The sequence below is a fragment of the Nesoenas mayeri genome (assembly GCF_963082525.1).
Source record: "Nesoenas mayeri genome assembly, chromosome: Z".
Lineage (NCBI taxonomy): Eukaryota > Metazoa > Chordata > Aves > Columbiformes > Columbidae > Nesoenas > Nesoenas mayeri.
Window position 1 is genome coordinate 49,708,028 of NC_137542.1, and position 22,479 is coordinate 49,730,506.

At 40.0% G+C, this 22,479-nt stretch overlaps 1 protein-coding gene across 4 annotated transcripts; it reads left to right on the forward strand.

The window, feature by feature from the left end:
• Positions 1 to 177: 177 nt before the first annotated feature.
• On the forward strand, positions 178 to 22,124 carry LOC308051753 (uncharacterized protein). 4 transcript variants are annotated; one of them, XR_013923525.1, is made up of 4 exons: positions 178 to 449; positions 9,456 to 9,543; positions 11,860 to 11,968; positions 12,236 to 15,668. XR_013923525.1 is itself a non-coding variant. In XM_080362377.1 (3 exons), exons 1-3 carry the CDS (start codon positions 309 to 311, stop codon positions 21,944 to 21,946), a joined length of 351 nt encoding a protein of 116 aa, XP_080218503.1. In that variant the 5' UTR covers positions 178 to 308; the 3' UTR covers positions 21,947 to 22,124. The 4 variants fall into 4 exon arrangements, 1 of the variants encoding a protein (XP_080218503.1); XR_013923526.1 differs by having other exon boundaries at positions 13,539 to 15,668; XR_013923524.1 differs by having other exon boundaries at positions 11,860 to 15,668.
• The last annotated feature ends 355 nt before the right edge of the window (positions 22,125 to 22,479 follow it).

The following is a 22,479-nucleotide window of genomic DNA, read 5'->3' on the forward strand; positions in this document are numbered from 1 at the left end:
GGGGGGCGGTGTCGGACGCGGGGCCAACGGCGGGGGCGGCGCTCTATGCAAATCAGCGCCACGAACGTAAATAGAAAGGCCCGAGGAACGCTCGTTCCGCACGCCGGCGGGGGGCGGGGGGAGGGGGGAGGGGCGGGCGGGCGGGCTGGCTGGCTGGCTGGCTGGCTGGCTGGCTGGCTGGCTGGCTGGCGCGCGCCGGCCCCACCCCCCCCCGCTGATGTCACGCGCGCAAACCCGGGCGCGCCTCTAGCGCGTGGTGGGAAAAGGGGGCGTGGCCGGCGGCGCCCCTCTCTGCCTCCATATAGGGAATGGAATGCGGGGGCGGGGCCGCCGCGGCCTCAAGCCGGTCACCTCTGCTGGGAAAGCCGGCGGGCGGAGGGAGCCGCGCCTCACAGCCCGAAAATACGATAACGGCGGAACCGGAAAGAAGGAGGAGTTTCGGCGGGCAGGTAAGAAGCGCCCACACGGGGAAAAAGGCCCAGACTCCTGCCTCAGAGGGGTGCTGAAAGGGGACAACCTCCTCTGGAGCAGGAGACGGAGTGAGTGCCCCCACGCAGCAAGCCCTTGAGGTACCTCAGCGAGGCGCGCCCCAATTTTATTTCCTTCCCCCCCCCTATTAGTGGCATTACGGTAGCCGGGGCCGCGGGTGGCCCGGCGCGTGCAGGCCCCGCGGGTGGCGCGCGCGCGCGGCGGGCGGTTTCGCAGCCCCGTACGAGGTCCTGGCGGCCGGTCCGCTCCGCAGATGCTCCGGTCGGGAACCGCTCCGGCCGCCCGAGGGGAAGGGGCTCGGCGCCACAGACCCGCGGTGAGTCAGTTGGACGCAATTAGCGCGTTGTGCTTGCCTTGGTGTCGGCGAAAATGCGGGCTTTGGCCATCTGTCCCGGTTAATGTTCAGCGAGCGGTGCGGTTGCAGGAGAGCGTAAAGCCGCAAGGATTACTTTTATTTTTCTGTATTCATATAAAAAGCATACCATTACGGGGCCGTACCGACTCCTCAAGTTAAACGGCCTTCGTAAAAATAAAAAAGAGAAAACGAACGACCGTGTCAAGCTGAGGATGTCGAGCTCCTGCACAGCCCTGGGTAAATACCCAGCAAATACCAAAGGCTACCTCTGCTTCTAGCAGGGAGTTCTGACCCTAATTACAACTACGCTGTGAATGTAAAATATTATGAAATAATCAGAGCTAGCAAATAAAGCCAATACTATCTTTCCAGCGGAGAGAGACTTTGATGTATCGTTTTAGAACAATAAACATTTTTTACTATAAGATCTTCTGGAACTTTGGCTTGCAAATGGCGTTTTTGGCGACTCACAGTTGAAAACAGTACTTCTTCACCTGGCTTGGATTTAGCAATGAACAGCACTCGCTCTCATGCGGTACAGAAGCCATAATTTTGGTGCCCAGTGGGCTCGTTGGCGCAGGCTGTTCACCCAGGCTGGTTCACCCAGCTGTACTGCATTTTCCATGGTGCAATGCAGGTCTTGGGCTGGAAGGTCTGCAGGCAGGAGGTGGTTTTGTCAGGGAATGCAGCGAAAGAATGTCAAGTGTGCTAGGCATAAGGTCTGAGAATTGCGAATAACATCACGTTGTCTTGAAACTTCACATCTGCTTTTTCTTTCAACCCTGACCCCAAACTAGAACAAGAGCATATTTTCTGAACAGGGGGTTGAAGAGCTTTGCATAAACAGCATTTTTCTATTAAAAATGTATGGGAAATGTATTGCATCAGAGTAGCTGTCTTTAACTTTTAACAAAGGTCAGCAGAAACCTAAAGATGGTTTAGAATATGCATGTACTGACCTCTTTATATACTAGTAAATCAAGACAGTAGCACTGATGTGAAATTTCATTGAGGATTTTTTTATGTCTAGGTATATAATTTTTTCTTTTTGTGCTGTCGCTAGCTTATACTAAGAAAGTGACTGATGTTTTTTTAACCAAGTTTAAACTGCAGGCTACAAACAGGGCCTGCACTATGTTCTGTGTAGCTTATTTATTTCATATACTACAAATTGTTTCTTCTTTGGGATCGTAAAAGCTACCCTGTGGGTAAGAAATTAGTTTAAACTGATGCTTGTTCTTCTGAGTGTAGACCACACAAAACCATTACTCTTGAGGTGCCAGTTTCCTAAATCCACAAATACCCTGCTGGCATATTAACTGGCTTCTTCCTTATTTTAGGCATGTATTGTACATGTGATCTACTGGATTTATAAACTTAACTGCAACTAAATTTTGTAGGTGTCTCAAAAGCAATCCCAAAGCAATTTTTCTTCTCTATTTTTCTAGTGCTATTTCTGTTTTAAACAAGTGTCGAGCAAGTCAGTAAAAATGCTCTTCTAAATTGGGTAATGTCTGTTCTTTACCAGGTCTTAGCCACCTGCTGCAATAAAAATAACACACTAATGCCACCAGAAGAATTCTTCCCATCATAGTAAAGAAGCTTTACAGTAAAAATTGAGAAACAAGAAAAGTGTCAGGAAAGCCAACGAACAATAAAACATCCATAATAAGCAGAAGTAGCCCACGTGACAGTTATCTGAACTTAGTCGTTCTTCTGCCTTTTCAGATCTGGCAGGAATTATTAATTTTCCTTAAGAAATCCCAGAGAAAAGCAGGTGGAAAATCCCATAGATCCACCTCTTACATCCATCCACCGCTCAGCAGAAATAGCTACTTCCCATTAAGTCTATGCATATTAATAGCTACACTGGATGCTGGTGAAGCTTTTTTATTTCTGGGTTAGGGAGCACACAGAGAGGTAATGGCATCTTTGCTCTTGACTTTCTGCCATGAGCACCAGGTATGCTTCTCCTTGGGCTCCCTCTGTGCTGGTGTGGCACCACAACAGCTTGCAAATTATCATTTGAGGCCGAAGTTCTTTTGTCCTGCCAGTCTTACTCCTTGAGTTCCTTTCATGTTCTGAAGGGAGGTGGGAAGGTGAGTTAACTCCAGGGAAGAAAGTAAAATGAATTAAAGCCATATCTGAGCTCTGTTGTATTTTCTAGTTTTTTCTTTCAGTGGATATTCTTCTTGTGGAAAGACCTTGCTAGGCTGAGCTTTCATTTCCTCTTTTTCTGCCTCACAGTTTTGGGAGGTCCAGAGCTATGCAGAGAGGAAGGAATGGCTGCGGAACAGCAACCTTAACTTGATTAACTTCCTGATGTAATCAAAGGCTCTTCTATAAGCTACTTGGAAAAAAACCTGTTGCCACCACTGAGTGAAATTCCTTCTTAGCAATATTTCAAAGCATTAGGCCACTCAAAGTCATTCTTGTAGATTACAGTAAAACATACAGGGCTTGAGCATTCTACCAGTTGTGCTAATTTAAAAGAAAGATCACATACAACTGCACAGTTGTCTTTGTAAGAAGCAAACAGTCATCTAAATGTAGAAAAATGGACAGCAGGCAACCTAATGCTGGCCAACAGAAGTTGCCCTGGTGGTTAAAACTTATCTGGAAAGATGATACTCGGCATTCCTGTATTGAAACTGAACAAGAATCTGGATTTATGCACTGCATAAAATATTTCTAAACACTGGGAGGGCAGGAGGTCAAAGAAGAAGAGGAAACTTGGCAAGGGAGGGTAGAGGGTTCTCAGAGCTAGAGCTATTAGAAAAAAAAAGATTGCTTGAGGTGACAGCACTAAAATAATCAAATACAAGAAAGACTAATGAGCCTACTGGAACAGCTGAATTTACAATGCTAAACCAATTCTTTCTTATCCTGTTTCTCTAGGCGTTTTTATATAGCTAGGTACTTCAGTTCTTATAAGAAAGCCAGAGGTTTTACAGATGCCAAATGCATTCTAAAACATCATTTGAAAACATGAAAAACACTGCTCTAAAAGGTAGTGAACATCACTGCACTTTAAAGTGTAGTAACTCTGGAAATTCAAATACAGGAAAAAATAGACAGTAGTCATGAGTGTTGGTGAAGTTATCTTATCATTGGTCAATGAAGAAGATAGTGTTATTGGCCAATATCTTCAGATTTACAATGTTTTGTTAAAATAGTTTCCTTCATTTTGTTCAGAAACTACCTTTAAGGAGTTAAAAAAAAGAACATGCCTTTTACTATCCTTTTAAATCAAATACTCTAGGATAAATATTGCCAGCTCTTTAGAGTCTCTCTTCTAAAGTGAAAATAAACCAACAGCACTGAATGAGCCTTTTCAAAGTGTAGGTTTTTATTCTATTTAAATTCCATTATGATGATTCCAAAACTAGAGTGAGAGACTAGAAGCTAAAAGCGTTTAGGAAAATGTACTTAAAAGACGAAGCATGCTTTACCAGTATTCTGAAATAATGAAAAGAGACAAACATCTTAATTTGTGCTAAATTCTCTTGACATTCATTTCTGTGTCCTGTGCCTTTTTGTGGCTTGACACTTGACGTATGAAGTCATTCTGAGATGGACTGAAGGGGAGGGCATTGTGTGCACCAGAGTCCCAGAGCTGTGTGAATTAATGCTGCTCTGTATTTCCTCAAGGAATGAGCACATTCAGTTTACATTTATTGAGAATAGACCCTGGGAATAAATTATTTCTTCCTTATAAGGAGCCTTGTGTTGGGATATCTGTTGGGACATTTTAGCTCACTACAAAGTTACGGGGGATAAAAGCGTCACTGTTACAAGTAAAATGGTAGTGTGCAAGTGACTTCTTAAAATTAAGCTTGTTGAACTGATTTAGAGGGTTCAGAATTTCAAAGTCTTAGAACAGAGGAGTAAGAGTGTCTCACCTTTCTTCAGAGTTTTAATTTATTCTCTAAGCATTTACAAAAACTCAAAAGCAGAAAATCATGTCTGTGAGAGGACTCCAGATTTAACATCACTGTGGGTTTGTTGTGACCTTCTATAGATATGTTGTAGAATTCATGAACATTCAAAGTAAAACCAGTGTTATTCCTGTTACAAGTGTTTGTAAACTTTATTTTTTCTGATATCAGAATAAGAGTAAACTTGATGAAAACTTCAGGTTTTATAATTACTTTCTTGTAGGTATTTTCTCTCTTTGCTGCAAGTACATACACTTAATTGAGGTAAAGTGGTTAAAAAAAAAACAAATAAAAGATTCCTCCAAGCTTTATCATCTTCTGATCAGACGTCCTCTACCAAAAAAGTGATAAGGTAAAATGCCAGCAATCACTATGTCAGCATGTATAGAAACACTTCAGTATATGTAAGGTACAGAAAGTGAAGCGGACTGATGGTCTAAAAGGAAACATGATGCTATTGCCTTCTTGAGCATAAGCACCCTGCACTAACAAACCTCCTTTTTATCTGCTCGGGCTTCCTTGCTTTAAACTGCACTTTCCTTTATACTTCCCTGCATTTCGTCAAATAACTACCTTGCTGCAGCAGCCAGTATAATAATTTGTGGGCAGAAACTCTGCATGGAGAAGGGCATGCAGACCTCTACCAGCTAATGTCAGGAACAAAAGGCATTGCTTATCCAGAGTTTCACCTGTGGCCAAGAAGGAGAAACAGCATATACTAAAATTCTCAGAAGTGCATTTTTCAGGATGCTTAGTGCGGATAGGATGGCTTTAAAGGAAGGAGAAATTAAAAAAAATAATAAGAACAAACAAACAAAAAAACCCCACAAAAATACAAAAAACAAACAAACAAACCAAAACAAAACAAACAAACAAACAAACACCACAAACCCCAGAATGACAACAAAAAAACCAAACATTTCAAGAAGTCTGAGTCTGGATTTGTTCATGATAGCAAGAGAGTTGTACTTACAAGACAACAGGCTAAATATTCCAAAAACTGAAGCTCTTGCTCGTGTGCTATAGAGGTGTGGTGCCTATCAGTAGGACTCTTGCTGTGCTGGTGCCTCCTTGTCCCCACCAGCACAGCCGAGAGCAGGGCAAGGAAAAGGCAAGTATAGCTAACCGACTGGCAATTGTTTCAGATATTTCCCAGTCTTCTGTGAAGTTCTCTGCTTTTATGAATTATAACTGAAGACCCACAGAAAGTATGGAGGCAGAGAAAAGGCAGAGATAGCTAAGCAACACTTAAACGGTTTCAATTTAAGTAACTAGCATTCTTTCAAAAAGGTTGAGTACAATGTCTGCTTCCCCTAACTTGGTCACTGGTGATTACATTTGGCATGCTGGGGAAACTGAGCTGGACTTTAAGATTTTTTTAAAATTATTATTATTAACAGCCTATTTAAAATTTGATTCTTACTGTACTTAAATTCTTAGTTTATGAGTATTTGAACAATATTGTAAACCTGCCTCTAGCTTTTTGGGGACTGAAACCCCTAGTCGGAACTTATGGACAACTCTTTTCTTAGGTTGTATCAGAGACAAACTTATAAGGTAGTGCTTTAAATACGAGATCTTCTGTATAGTTTGGACACCCTATGAAATTAGAGACAGAGATTTTTATGTATGGCAGAAAATTTATGCTGTGTGATCTGGTTAAGCTTCAATTGGTCAAAGAGGACCATACACTGAGAATATTTAGTAAAGAACCCATTCAAGAGTATAACATTTTGGGGAGTTGTTTTCACTTTTTTGTTTTTCCACACAGATTTTATCTTCTATTTATATCTGTATAGCAGTATTTGGTGTCAACTCCATCCTTAAGCAAAGTGCCATTTAGATACTTTTGCAGGTTGGGTTCAACTAATTAAAACTTAGGCATTTGTCCTAGAGCTTTAGAAAGTATTTGAAATTTTGTAGCCTAAGTGCTAATTAGACTGATGTGTACGTGTTTTACCAACTTATCACTACAACGCTGAGTGACTGAGCTGTGGAATACTGCATCTGTTTTGAGCAGTCAGCTTTCAAATTTAAACATAGCTTATTGATTTATATCTTGGGTGATGTTGATATACTTTCACCTCTATTTCATACCCCAACTGTAAGTATTTTCATTGTCTGTTTGCCTGTTTCTGTCCCTTCTTTCTCATGCCCATCTTCCTTTGACCATACTTTGGCGCTGCCCATTCACTGTGCACTATACTGTTCTGTCCCATGAACTTTGCATTCACTTACCTCCCTTTTTCCTATCCTTCATGTATTGCAGTCTTGGAAATTGTACCAGAGCTAGTATGTCAAGCTAAGCCTTGTAATCTAATTGAGAAGCTAGAGATCAGCTATGGTTAGAGCTCTGCAGTAAATTTTTTTTGAGAAAACAATACTTCTATTTCAGTAGCTTCAAAGGTCTCACTGGAATCCCTATCTTGGAGCAGGGATTTATTTATTTTTTCCACTCATCCATCACTAAACAACATATAACTTTTGAAGTTGCTCTGAATAGAAAGTGAGGACATTCTTCTTTTTCTTCTTTTGTGCTCCAATGATTAAGATGAGCAGAGAGATATGCCCCTGCTGCACTTCAACACTTGGAATTATAGTGGCACAATATACTCGTATATTTCCAGCCTCTTGCTGGGGGAGTATTAGGAGTTGCAAGAATTTGGCAGCTTTACTGCTGAAAAGAAAGGGACACCTTAATAAGTATCCATGCTGCTTTGCTTCAATAAATTAGGCAGGACTCATGGGGCAGCTGTCCTATGGCTAGACACTGTCCTCTGCTGGGCTGTACAGCGGTCCTCCAGAAGGAGCAGATACAGGCACTGTGTATGGTGGGGTTCCAATGCTGCAGGAGATACTGTGTCAGATACTGTGACTGAGAGCTTAGGCAGATGTCACCATCAGTCATCCTGCAGATGATGTGATCCATGAGCGGGAGGGGTAGAAGTCTATTCTGGTGTGTTCATGTAAAATACATTTTGTAGCGCTTTGAAAAAATGGAGCCTCTGAGTGAGGACAGGTCTGTATGGAGCCTCTGAATTCACCCAGTTGTAGTGAAGGTCCGATGCTCTTGTTGGACCAAGATGGAAGCAAGTGGAGGAATCTCTCCGGTACCCCAACTCAGAACTGCTTCCCAGTTAGTTCTTTTAGTATGTGCTTCTCAGAGCTTTGTTACAGACAGCGCAAAATCAGCTTGTTCTTCCATGGTTTCAATGCTTCTGAGCAGCAGCAAAGCCTGAGCACAGTTTTCACTGTGCCCGGGCCAGCAGTGCAGGCACCAAGGCTCCCCATATAGGCACTTGGACAACCAGTACTGAGTCGGTTTGCGTTCTACTCTGACCTTTCAATTTATCTCTGCAAACATAAAAGCTTTGATTCTTGTTTTTTAAAACAAAAGATTACTGGCTGCAGTTGTATGGCTGCTTTTTGAAGTTCCCTAGAAAATATGAAATCACTAGGGTATGATTCAGGAATGGAAGAACTGAGGAAGAGAAGGGCAGAACTAATGCGAGTAAGATTTGAAGGATGAATGTGTAAATGAGTCCCTTGCCAACTCCACCCTTTAAATGGCATTTACTGCCTGGGAAATTGGATCCACCCTGAACCGGTTCAAGCGTCAGGAAAATCCTCCTAAAATAGCTCTGGGCCCTGCAAAAGTTACAGTTTCCTCTCCCAATAATTGATGCTGTGGTGACAATCTCCATCTGGTACTCATGAGTCGCAGTCACCACATCTGCTAAGGGGGGGAAGGCAACTTTTTCCATTTGCTCAGAATCTCTTACCTTGTCTGTAATGATGACCCAAGGAGTGAAAAATCGCTTGCTAAGTTTGAACGTTTTTAAAAGGGATGGTGTAAACCGCAGTCTCTGCTTACTCAGATTTTAAGTGTAAATGAAGAGGAACCACTTTAAGAGTACCTGGGGATTGGTCTAAGTTGCACTATTGCCGTCAACTGTGGGTTTATTTTATACTGTTTACTAAATGGAGAGTATAACCATGGCAACATTCGTGACATGCTCCTTATGGATCTGCCAACATGAGCCTGAAATTAGCATGCAGGAGACAAGTGTTTGAAAGTAGCTTGAGAACTGAAAAGTCAGATTTCAGACTACACGTCAGTGTCTGCAGAGTGAACATTATGCAACATTTACTACTTTGGCTTTTGCTGATCTCAGCAAGAGTATTTGTTGTATCTTTTGTATAGATCTCACCCTGATGAGTGAAAGCATAATGGTATAAATATAATAGTTAGTGGTAATTCTGACTAGTCCCATAACAGCCTCAATTTTGTAGAAAGCGTACTTAAAAATACAAATACTACTAGCCTTTTATGCTCAACTGTAGTGCAAAGATAGTTAAAATATTTTTGCAAGTTTACTTGCAAAAAAATAAATAATGATCATTCGTAGACAAGATGGATGTTCTGCTGTCTGCATATAAATAAGAAAGGTGCGAGGTCAATAGGAATAAGGAGAGTAATATAAAAGCAAGTTCTGTATCTGCTTTAATCTTTTGTTATTCTAGGTATAAAATGTTGATACACTTAATCTAATACGTATTTTTTATTGTTGCATGTTGTGATGTTCTTGCAGAAATCTTTTATATGAGAAGTCATGGTCTGACAGAATTAAGGTGAATTTAATAATACCTTGCTGCTTCCTGTCTCTCCACAGGTCACTTCTTTCTGAAAGGATCAGTGTGAACATAACTACACCTTTCTCATCAAATCATACCAGCTGTTGCAAGTAATGCTGAACAAAAGTAATTCCCTGGTTACTCTTTTCTTTTATGTGTGGTTACTTATCTTCACGGTTTTTGTTTAAGTCAGTTTCTTCTTTTTTGTGCATCTGTCACATAGCAGGAAGGACATGATTCTGTAAGCAAGCTTTCCAAGTCATTTGGGAGATGTGGAGGAAAATATAGAACTGCTTTTAACTAACTTTTGAAGGCTGGCTAGATTTTAAGCTGATTCTGCCCTTTCAACAGATGCACAGAACAGTGTCTGCTCTTTATTGCCTTAACACACCATCTTGGGATAACACATCAGCCAGTCTGATGGAATATTTTATGTAGAATTACTACTTCCCATGAGTCAGTGCTGTAAATGGCAATTACATCTGCAAAGAACACAACATCATTCATGTCCCTTGCTGCCCTCATCACTGGAGCTGGTACAATTTGGGATCACAGTATCACAGTATGTTTGGGATTGGAAGGGACCTCAAAAGATCATCTAGTCCAATCCCCCTACCAGAGCAGGAACGCCTAGATGAGGTTACACAGGAACGTGTCCAGGCGAGTTTTGAATGTCTCCAGAGAAGGAGACTCCACAACCCCCCTGGGCAGCCTGTTCCAGTGCTCTGTTACCTTCACTGAGGAGAAGTTTCTTCTCAAATTTAAGTGGAACCTTTTGTGTTCCAGTTTGCACCCATTGCCCCTTGTCCTATCATTGGTTGTCACCGAGAAGATCCCTGGAGCGATGGTTATGTTAGTCCTAAGAACTATAGAAAGGACGGAAGTGTTGCTAGTAAAACACAAAAGACTGAATAATTTAATATTTTTTCTGTGTTTGAAGCATGCAGGTAAACCCTAAACTTTTATCATTTTGTAAGGTGAGAAAACACATCCTATTCTAGGCAGTCACTCAGGAATGTATTAGCCATCAAAGCTGTGTTTAAAGGGACACATTCAGATAACTTTAATTCAGTGTTCATATTTAAACTGACCAAACAGCTATCTGTATTGCTACTGTTTGTTTTCAATAAATTTGAAACTGAGAAAGACAATCCAGAGGATTTGATGAAGTTAAAAGGACTGGAAGTAAAAAGGGTAAATAGGACAATTGAGATTATTATTGGCTAGCATCCATGTAGGCAAAAAAATGTATAACTGATATGTAAGCTATTAAAGAAAATCAGTAGAACTAACGTTGGTCAATACAAGTATATGAAAAACAGATCTGACCACAGTTTTATTAAATAACACACTTGATAAAAAGTATGATGTTTACACAACAATAATGTTTATGTAATACCTAGACTTCTTCTAAACATTTTGACTTACCACTGCATGACACTTTTTATATGTCATGCTAATTTAATCAATGTGACCCATTAATTAATAGAATATTGGTTAACTGACAGTCAAAACCAAAATAGTAAATGGAGGATTCTGACTGAGCCAGTATATTCGTATTACAGTTATTTTAGGAATTGCTTCTGACCATGCATTATTTAATGTTTGTTTTAAATGGCACAAAAAATTGTGTAAAATTATTGATACTCATAGATGACCCCCATAGACGGGGGATGTAGTAAGCACCAAAGATGAGTCATTGATGCATTCCTGATAACTTTATTCAATAAGTTGGGTGCAAGCAGTGTTTTCTGGCTAGCTATTAAGTAATACATCTGTGAACAGTGAAAGCAGACTGTTGTTTTCACTTGTACATTTGGCCTGCATACCAAATACCAGAGCTCAAGAACAGACAAGACGCTCAAATGTGGGGCCATTGAAGGTCCGTTCAGCAAGGTGTTCTCTAAAAAAAAAAATTCCCATGCTATAGATTGACTCTGCTTTTGAGCCTTCAGCCAGTCTTTTAAAATGCCTTATATCATCGATGCATCATGACTGCTACCCTTTCTCTGCCTTGCATAGCCTTTTCGTGTGCATTTGTAATTGTGGTCATCCAAGACTATGCTATCATCTAATCATCAAGCAAGTTTGCAGACTGTGTTTTTCTCCTGTGAAGACAATCCCCATGACCGATGATCTTTTAGCTCTCTAACTGGCCCAACTTATGCAAGGCAGCTTTACCTGGTGGGACTCAACAAAAACGTATGTCTTGTTCTTTCTGTGCGCTCATTCTTTGTCTCTCCTAGCTTCACTGCTCTCAAGAGGTACATCTTACAAAATTGCTCTGGATCATTTCTGAACAAGTCCAGTGGCACAGCTGTAACAAAAGAGGGAATAAAATCATGTCTGCAGATAATTCCCATAGTCTTAATATTCAGTCACATTATGGCAAAGTTAATGCTGCTGTTGCCTATTTCATCTTCAGAAATTTGTGTCTTGCAGGACCTAAGAAGAACTGAAAATGCTGGTTGGAATTTTTATTCTGTTAATGAGTTTTTATTTGGGGATTTGGAGGAAGAATGAAGAAGTGCAGAGAGGTTTGTCAAGGAAGGTAACAATGAGTGAACTCTCTAATATGGTGTTTTGGTTAAAATACCTCATGTAATTCTTGGCTATACAAAGAGAAATCTCTGGTGACTACAAAGGCAATACTGGCTCTGTGTTTGGCACTGAAACAATTTTTGCTGGAACTTGCTTTGTCCAGTTTAGGATTCAAGAAGACTGTTGGTGGACAGAAAAGCTTGAGTGAAGGGCCAGAAAACTCATTAATTGAAGTGGTGTGATACAGGGAAGTTTTTCTGTTTGGTTTATTAAACAGAAAGATGTATCGACTGGAGTCCAAAAGTATCTGCAATGAAACAGAAACTTAATACCTGCCTTTTCCATCTGGCTGACAGATACATAACAGGATCCGATCACTGGATGTTGAAACCCAAAAAATCAGACTAGAACCAAGCGGTACAATTTTCCCTAGATAATGAGCACTTATCCATTGGAACTGTTTGATGAAAATTATAATGGGTTTTCCATCTCTAGGAGTTTTAACCTCAAGGGAGATCTTTCTTAAGAGACATATTCTAGCTGAACCAGCAGTAGTTCGGGAATTGTCAGGAACTTCTACGACAAAAAAGATCAGCCCGGATGGTCATACTGGATGTTCTAGCCTTATCACTGATGGAGACCAAGATGGTTTTGATTCTTCCTTCAGCTCTGCTTTGGGCTTACTTCATGATCTAGTTTTTTGTCTACGGGTGCTAACATTTGTACTGGAGCTTCAGTGCAGCTGCAGTCTTTTAAGAAAGGGCGTAATCATCTGTAAATAGTATAGTGTGGTAAGGGATCCAGACTGCATAAAAACCTGTTCTAAAGATGTCCGCAGATGATAGGCAGCCACATGTGGAATTTTAGGACTTCTTTTCCTTGTTTATACTGCTTTCTGAGCCACAGTCTAGTGAATTAACAGTATACCTGGTGATGCTCTGCTACTATATGAAGGTGCAATACTGGTTTGGATTAACAGTTTTAGCTGATGTATTATCTCTTACATGATTTTAAATGCACCAGGAATATGCCCATTTTGACACTTGATTTTTTAGCTTGTCCAAAACTTGCAAATTGTATTTAGGCTCTTGCCTGTAAAGTGATGCTTAGTCCTTCAAGTAAAAAGTGCAGAAGTAATCAGTAACATTAGCTTATTGTTATATACAGCAAACCAATTCCCTCTTTGTGCATAGAAAACTAAAATTACATCCTTGCTTGGCTGAAAACCTCCTTTCTGCAAGCGATAAAAAATGCAAATATCCCTTACAGTGGCTACTTCAGCCTGCTTGCAGCTTGGGGCAATACCACATTGACAGAAGGACAACATATTGTCTCTGATGGCTATGAAGCCTCTCTGAACTCAACCTGAATATGAACTTATACAAAAGGGATCTCTGTGCAGTGAGAAGAACTTGAAAACAGAGCATCATTATGTAAGAAATTTAAAATAAGCTAGAGAGCATGTTTCAATGAGATCAGCATTCCAAGTAGTCCCTAACAACTGGATATTTCTATCTCTGTTGCCACTGTTTTTTCTTTATGACTGATCATATGAATTTTTCTGTTAAATGTCCTCCAAGCTGAAAACTTTTACCTGATAGCAATCCTTCTACACAGCCTTTTGGTGCAAAAATGACCTATGCAAGTCTCCCAGCTTCTTCAGTTACTTTGATACTGGTAAGGAAGGGATGTGTTAAATTTTTTTTTTTTTGATACAAAGTACCCTGTATTTTCCTGTCCTGTATTGAAGAAGCTAATAAATTGCATGATCTCAAGAAATCAGGACAGAGAAGAGCCACAGTAGTGTCATGAAAGTAGTAGGTAACTCTGGTCTCCTCCTCCTTGCAGCACTGACCAGGAAGGAGCTGTGCTATTATTGTAATAATTGCTGCCCTTAGGATCGGTAGCTCCAGGGCTTAGCCTCTATTCAGATGAAATCAATTTCTCACTAAGCTCCTAAACAGTATTTTACTGCTGAGGAGATTCTTTATTATCTTTTAGGGTAGCTTTTATCTTTTACATTCTCATCCGATTGCCTTGCGTGTTCTTTGTGATTTCACTGGTCACCGCTCATTGAGGAGTACATGTGATATGTCACTCCTTCCTCACCCATCCTTGGATCAGATAGCTGTTTGATTGTACTTGAGGTACTCTGGAAATCCACAGGTAACAAAAGCATCACATTTCTAAGTAGGCCTTGTGTCAGGTGCATGGTCCTGATTCCATGCCTTGGGAATTCCAGTTTCGTATTGAATGCTTCTAAGAATCATGTTTGACTGTGAATCTTCTTGTGTCCCCTCCATGGTAAAGACTCTGCCCGGCAACTCTCACTGAGACAGGAGGTTCCGAAGTACAACTGTCATGAAGCCATGGCTTAGTCCCTCAGACCTCCACAGTTAATTTTTACCTTCTCCTAGTGGAGTCTTGTGTCTCAGGTGCTGTTGTTTGTATTGCAATGAAGTCACAAGGAGAGAACCTGGAAAGCAGCACAGCATTTGCTGGTCTACACACACTTGACTATCATTTCCCCCTTTCTCATGGGCATCCGAAGAAATAAGTTTTGATCCATGGCTGTGGGAAAGGAGGATGGAGAAGGTTTTGCCTCCTTTCCCCAGTTTTTCTTTCTGTCTTTGCAATGAAGGAGGTTTCTTTTCTGAAAGAGCCTAAGTCTTTTAGACTTCTAGTGAGATTTTCTGGGGATACACACCAGGCTGACATCAAAGTGCCGTGATAGCAGTCAGTTGTTTGTAGCGGCAATGTAATTGCTCTTCCAGGCTGAAAGTACACTTGACTGAGGTACTCTTGAAGGCTGTTTCGGCTCCATAGATATAAGCTTGTCTCTGCTACAAAATGGTGAGTCTAATCTGCACTTTAAATTTCAGTGAAATCGTATCCACAAACTGGCAGGCATTCCCCAGACTACCACCCTTTGCTTTTAATGTATGAGCTGACTGACACAGTGAGATCAAATGATTTTCCAGACTTTTTGCTCTATCCACTAGGCAGCATTTTTCATTTCAGTTTCCTGTAGTGAGACTGTATCTCCAATGATAGCTTAGATTCTCATCTGGTGTAAATTATCAAAGTTCCAGCCACCTTCAAGGAATTTGGTAATTTATGCCATCTGAAGTTTTACATCTGAAAACTCTAATAAAAAGCAGATGCTACTTTCCTTAACTAATCTGAAAAATGGTAAGTGCTTAGTATGTGTCTGAGTCTAGCTATCTTAATACCTGTTAATCAGCCGCCAGCAGACCACTGCATAGTGGAGAACTGAAGTCCTTTGTCCTGAATCTGAGTAACTGATATTGTGTCCTGTATTTTATCAAAAATGAAAGTTGAACAGAGACTCACCTAATCCTTGACAGCAACTTTCCTGGGATACCTAAAAGCCAACACTCCCTTGGCAAAGCCTTTGAGTTTGGCTCTGCCAGAAGCTAGTGAAATCTTTATACTGACCAGGAACATTATGTGTATTATGCATATGCAGTATTTTAGGGCAGTTACTTAGGTTTGTCAATTCAGTGTGGTTTAGTTTTGATTTCTGTATTCAGCTTCAAGCCATATGAGCACTACTTGATTTGTGATATCAATGTGAACTTGTAAAGAATATGAGTTGCACAGATACAAAATTTATATCAAGAATATGGGAGGAACTTGTGAAGAGTTTCAGAGAAAACATGGTGTCTGACCTATTGCAGAGTGCAATACTGGAAATAAAGTACCTATCATGATATGTTCAAAGAAAATGTGTCTTCTTTATTTACAGTTCTTGATTTAACTCTTCACACAGAACAAATCATCATTTTTATATGACTAGAGTATGTTATGCAATTTTGCCTGTAAATAACTGTTTTTGGCATAAAGCATAAAATTTCCCTTATCACTTCAAGATTTATATACAATTGTGCTCTTTCTTTTGGTAATGACAGGGAGTAGCTATAAACACCACCATTTTTATAAATCAGACGCAGTCCTGGCTCAAGCATACTCCATGGCTGCTACCCAGTGAGGACACTCTTACTGAATGACAGAAGTTTCTGTCCATGCTCAAAAAAACCACCCTTAGTAGATCAGCAAAAAAAAGAATAAACTGGTCTCACTGTCTTTACATCTTGCGAAGACATTACAATCATCTAGACCTAAAAGTAACTTTTCCTGATGTGCATAAGTAGAAGCACTGATAAATGACAGAATGCTAGATTTTAGGAGATGAACTTTTTTGTCCTGCTACCCGCAGGTCATCTTTTACATCTCTAGGGCTGGTTGCTTCATGCTTTCTCTGCATCATCCCCTTTGTTTGATACCTTACTACATACTTCAGGAAATCTCTAGCTAGTGCTAAACCTTAAACCCTCTGATTGTGATTGTGTTGGGGGATGGCAGGGGAAGTATATTTGCTTTTTCTTCCATTGTCACATTTTCTTAGAAATGTGTAATCAATAATGAATTATGAACCACCAACCTAAAGAAACGAGGTATTTACAATCCCAGACTGGGAGAGATGTTTTAGCAATATGTGCCAAGTTCTACTACAGTCGGTGGGATTTGATAGGAGGATCCTGAGTGGGTTGCTTTGGACAGTAGCGGTAGCTACATCACCAAACAGAGCCTGCTACATGCAAAAGGAACAAATTCACCCTTCGGAAGGCTTTTGGAGGTGCAAACAGAAGCTTGACAAAAATTACCCACCTGACCATAGGTGAATAAAACACCAAGCACAGCCAAATTGTCCTTGTCTGTAGGTTGGTGGCAAAAGTTAAGCAAGGATCTCCCCAGACTTCTCTTTTCCATCATTTTCTCAGCCTCTCAGTGTCTTCACCCTCACTGCTGTTTTACCACTGTCCACATATTTGGGTGACTCAATCTTACTACAGAGGGATGACACCCTCTGCCCATCCCAAACTGCAGCTGCTTTCCAGCTCTTAATCTCCTCATGTTCTTGCCATCTTGTTCCCATGCAGTGCCCGTGTGTGTGAAGTAATCACTAAGGGTGAGATAAAGGGCAACAGAGACAAATAAATGTATGGAGATCATCATCTCAGTGAGCCTGCAGGAAGCCTGAGGTGTGGTTGAACTAGTCTGGTAATGTTCTGCCCTTTGGCACTATTTTATGTGTACTCAGGGGAAATAATCAGTAGTGCAGTCATTTTCACATTTAGCGTGTACAGATAATTTGTGAGTACAATAAATATTTTGTTTATGCAGCACATATGTTTTAGTACAGCTTTACCCACTTACGAGAAATGGCTCTATTCTGCATGTGCTTCAAAATATGCTGCTTTTTTGCAATGCCACTATGTATAGTAAAATAGTGTATGTTATGTGTTGGACACAAATATGGCAACACTTTGCATTTTTTTTTACATACTGACAAATTTATTTGATTGGCAGCGAACCAAAACCTGGTCTTAATTATGGATATTCAATTTTGTGTTTGCTGGAACAAATAAACAGCATCTTATGTCAGGGATGAGTTTGGATGATAAATAGAAAATGAGATGCATTCCCTGCAGCTTCTCCTCAGGTCTAGCCAAAGGATGCCACCAGAACCCACATAGCAAGGACAGGCCTTGGCAGCTGGGCAGGAGGGCACTTGGGCTTGGGCGGAATATGCAGAGACAGGGAAGGAAGGCAGCCTGAGATCCTCCCACAAAGCCAGTTTTGCAGCCTGTCCTGCTGTATAAGCTGGGATGTAGTAAGTAATTTCTTGTTTTGAAATTCCCATCAACAGTCTTTTAAAAACTTAGCACAAACGTTTTACTAAGCTGAACTGGTAGGATTTTCCCTTCAGCTGTGAGAGATTGTTCAAGGCCTCATTCAGGCCAGTAATGGAAATAAAGAAGCTTGGAGAGGGTTACAGGCCAGAGCCAAGGAGGAGAGGACAGAGCCCTTGTCCACTTTTCTACCTTTCTTCTCCTTTTCTGATCACTTCCACATCTCTCTACATGTCCTCTGATTTACTGGATTTTTTTTGTTTGTTTTTCCTTGCCACCTGACATCCTGATCTACCTTATCTGTCTGCTGCAGCTACAGAGCCTTATTCCATTCCATTCCATTCCATTCCATTCCATTCCATTCCATTCCATTCCATTCCATTCCATTCCATTCTACTCGATGCCTTAAGAAAAACTGAGAAATAATAGCAAAACACACAGTCTTTCTCAATTTCCTTGTGATCCTGTTCTTCCCATGTTCTAGCATACTCCATTTAATGTCAAGCAAACTTGTTGGACCAAAGTCAAGCCATGCTCACCACTGCTGTTGGTGCAGCTACACCTAGAGACTAGAATGGCACCAGCTGCCTCCATGACAGCAGCTGCCTGAGGAAGGTGGCGGAGCTGTCTGTCAATCACCACCTCACTTCTAGTTTGAACAGACCCTGACACAGACTCAAAATGCCACAGGTGTCTTGGTGAACGGTTTAGTACTCAAAAGGTCTGAAAAGAGATCATTCTTTTTCTCTTCTAAGTAGCAGTGCCATTTTAAACAAAAAAAAAAAAGCATAAATCCTCTCAGCCTAAACAGCATATGAACCTCAGGCAGTAAGGACTAGAGACTGTCATGTAAGTGAAGAGAAAGAGACCAAACCCAGCTTCACAACACCATAGCAGCTGTAATAACTCTGTCCACACCACTTGCTGTGTATCCAGTAGAACAAGCAACCCAAAGCTTTCCTCAACCTTGGGTCCTGCTGCCATCAGTAATGTATACTGTATGACCTAAAAATGTTGTCAGCTACAGTTGAGGACAGGGCATGTTATGGAAGCTACTTTATAATAAGCAAAATTTCACTGAGAATTTTAAATTATAGGAAAAAATAATTTTCTGAATAAAAAAGATTTGCATCATGGAAGGTTTTTATACTTATTTAGCAATAACACAGGATGTAGTGTACTCTAGCTGCAAAGTCCATCTACCTATCCAGAATCGGACCCCACACAGGCAAATGCAGACACCCTCCTGATAAGGGAAATGCATCCATGAGGTAGTGCAGCTTTGGTACAGCAGCATGGACCTTCATACACAGTGAGAACATCCACAGCTTCCTTTGTATATGGATGTGAATGCACTCATCACTCATAAAATTTCAAACTTTATGGAAATCCTGCTTACACAGGAGAGCTTTTTGCTCCTACTCACCTTATAGGAGTGAACTCCAACTGCACAAGTCTTTTATGTAAAAGGCATTTCCCTTAACGAGTTTTCTATTTGATATCCTTTTGATTTCCCAGTGTGTTTTCTGCTTCTCATATTCTGAAATAGTAAATAAAAGTAGTTTATTTCTTTCCTCTTCATGTTTTTTTATGCTGTACACAAATTTCTGTTGTATCTCAGATCTGCCTACCTCCAAACATTGAACTGTTTTCTGTCTTTTCACTCACAAGCAACGGATACGATAATTTCCAGAACCTCTGTGTTTTTATCAGGCTTTTAAAATCTTGGTAGATGTTGGTTTTTCACTTCTTTTATTTTAAGTGAGGGTACTCATAAAAAAGCATGAAATCCTCTATGCAATATCCAATCAGTACTTACTGCTAGCCCTTATCTAGTTTACGTTTTTATTAAGATTCATCTGACTTCAAGCAGGCACAATTAAAGGCTGTAGCCGGAGAAATCAAGCTGAATTAACCACTACACTATTTTTTTAATAAATTTTAGAGTATATTTGCAAGTATTAGGATAGCTTGTGTGAGACTAGCAGAATAAATAATAAATATATTAAGAACATTAAAATAATTTTAATTGTTAAATGTTTTCTATTAGAAGTTAGAATTGGCTAAGACATTCTCTCATGCAAGAATATGAGGGCTGACTGATTTTGATAACACCTCTTTTCTTCCACGTAATACCACAGATTTGCGTGCACACATAAATTTGTGTAGTTCTAGTCTTCCTTACTAATATTTAGTAGTGCATATAAATACGCCTGAATCAGTATAATAACTGAACACATTTTGAAGAGGTAGCAGTATTTCATTTGAATTTAAATGTCTTGTTTTGAATAAGCAGTTATGTTATAGAGCTAAATCAGTCGTCTTAACAACAAAGAGCAGTATGCTGATGAATTATGTATGTTATCTGCATTTTCTGCCTGCTGATAATTGACAGGTATCATGGCACGTTTTACAAACTTCCTGTAATTATATGCCACATATCAAACACTGACTTATATGTAATGGTCCTCCCTCCACACACATATACACACAATGTTTTTATGTTTTATTTAAACCTTACAGTATTTTTACATTTTCTGTTCCCCTCACTCTGGTTTCCAAGCTGCTTTGCCACTCAACCCATTGAGCAATGTTAGATTAATAAGATTTCCTCAATGTTAGTTCGTCAGAGTCACTCATTCAAGTGTTTTTTTCCATCCTTTGTTTTATTTATTTTTTTTTTTAATTAGTTAGGATAAACCAATACTGAAGAAAATTTACCTTAAAGTTACCTGCTGTTTGGATACTTGCAGTAAAACAGATGTCTCAGTCTTTGATATCAAGTTCCTGTCTTTACTGACAGATATATTTTCATCATTATGTAGCAGCTTTAAGTAGTAACAGATTAAGAAACCTAGTGTCTTAACAGAGCTGATTAAATAGCTAGCTCCTTCTTGGTAGTATGCCTTCGTTCAGACTAAACTCTGACATAACAAGGATACATTAATTCGATAGCTCTGCAACTGGACTCAGTAGATGTAATGCGTACTGATTAAATTGAACCACAACTGGCTACCTTAGCACATGATTCAGAATTACTTTAAGTTCAGTGTTCTGTTCCTTGGAAGGAAATTAATTGTGCTGAGAATTATTTTAATAAACGTGTTATAATAAAGCTATAATTAAAAAGGAATTACTTTAGTTACCTTGAAGGGCTTTTTAGTTATATTACGTCAAATACCCAAATTTATATTTTAATCTAAAATCCTACATTCAGTAAATGATATGCCTGGTGTATGTAAAAAAGCACCATTAATGTATGCTGTAGAAGAGTTCTTCACTATCATTGCATCCTTGACAATATTCACGATCAGAGAAAGTACATGAGACAAAGCCCCAGCAATTACAGAAAGTAATTGTGCAGAAAGAAAATTAGATAAACATCTCTTTTGTTCCCATTAATTTAGACTTGATTTGTCAGCTTCTTCAGAAACCAAAGCTTATATTCTTAACCTGTATCATTGACTGAGTTGGTTCTGAGGCTCATACCTTAATGATAGAAGTGATCTGATACACTAGTTCTCACTGAATTAGAATGAACTATTAAATATATTTATAAAGTCCCTTTCACCAAAAAACACTTCAGCTTACAGAATATGATACCCTGGGACTCTAATAGAAGGTAACAGCCTCTGAGCAGCCAGTGGTGGCAAAGGAAGGGTAATGTACTACCTACTAGTACTAATGTACTACTAATGTACCACCAGCTAGTAAGATCCCTTCTGTTTTCTGAACTGAAAGATGAAATTTTAGGAGGGGAAAAAATAACACTATTTTTTCTCTAAGGCATTAATTTGGCAAAGATATATATCTGTGTGTAGGACCTGTCTGGCTTGAGAGCTCTAAACACTTGAGTGCTGATAAACAAGGTAAGAATCAGAGTGCAGATCTTTTAGCAATTGTTGGCAAATTCTTATGTGAACAGTCATCAATAACTCCACATAAATCCAGTTTTCAGAGGCTTAGCATTTAGCTGAAGTAAAATCAAAACTCACAGGGACATGCGGAGGCACTCTGCTATCAGCCTGAGTGCTGACTTCTCTATTTCTACCCTGGTGTTGAGGCCCTCTAGCTGATTCTACAGGAAAAAAAAAATAGCCTGAACTTTTTTTAAACGTGCCTTCAGGATGAAAGTTATAAGAAACTGCAGCCATGATTTAGATAGAAATGATCACACTCTCTCCAATTTTTATTTTACATTTCCACCAATGCACCTAATGCTTCTGAAAGAGGTTTTGTTCTCTAGCTGCTGCTTATCCAGCCTGACCTGAAGCAGCACAGATGTCTCCCAGAAGTCTATCAGGTTCAGCAGAAGATGTCCAGATGATCTCACATGGATCTTCACCACAGAAGGAACTGGGACAGTGAACAGACTGAGGTGCTTGGCGTACAGGAACCACCCAGGGACAGAGTGTCCTGGTGACGTACAGCAACCATTCTCAGAGGGAAAGTGGCAAATCAAAGATATTTCCATATGTTGGCTTATTTAGCTTCCTAACATGAAGGTTAAGAGAGGGTTGGATTACTTTTGATAAAAACAAAATGCGAATGTCTCCCACTCTGTACCCTTGTAAAGAACAATCAAACAAACATTCAAAACAAAACAGACTGTGTTGCCTTTTCATCTTTTAATGGTCTCACATGTCAATATGCTTAGCATAGCCTTATTTGTTTAGGGCTAAATAATACACCGCTTTCTTCACAGAAGTGGTAAATATGTAGGCAAGTAATCTTATGAAATTAACAGGACTACTCCTTTAATTAAGTGGTTCAGGACAGGACCTTGCAAAGAATGTTTCTTGTC

Coding starts and splice junctions, on each gene's coding strand:
- LOC308051753 (XM_080362377.1), top strand. CDS start 309: ATGGAATGCGGGGGCGGGGCCGCCGCGGCCTCAAGCCGGTCACCTCTG. Junction 450..620: donor GGAGGAGTTTCGGCGGGCAG/GTAAGAAGCGCC, acceptor CCCCCCTATTAG/TGGCATTACGGTAGCCGGGG. Junction 806..21,921: donor CTCGGCGCCACAGACCCGCG/GTGAGTCAGTTG, acceptor TTTGTTCTCTAG/CTGCTGCTTATCCAGCCTGA.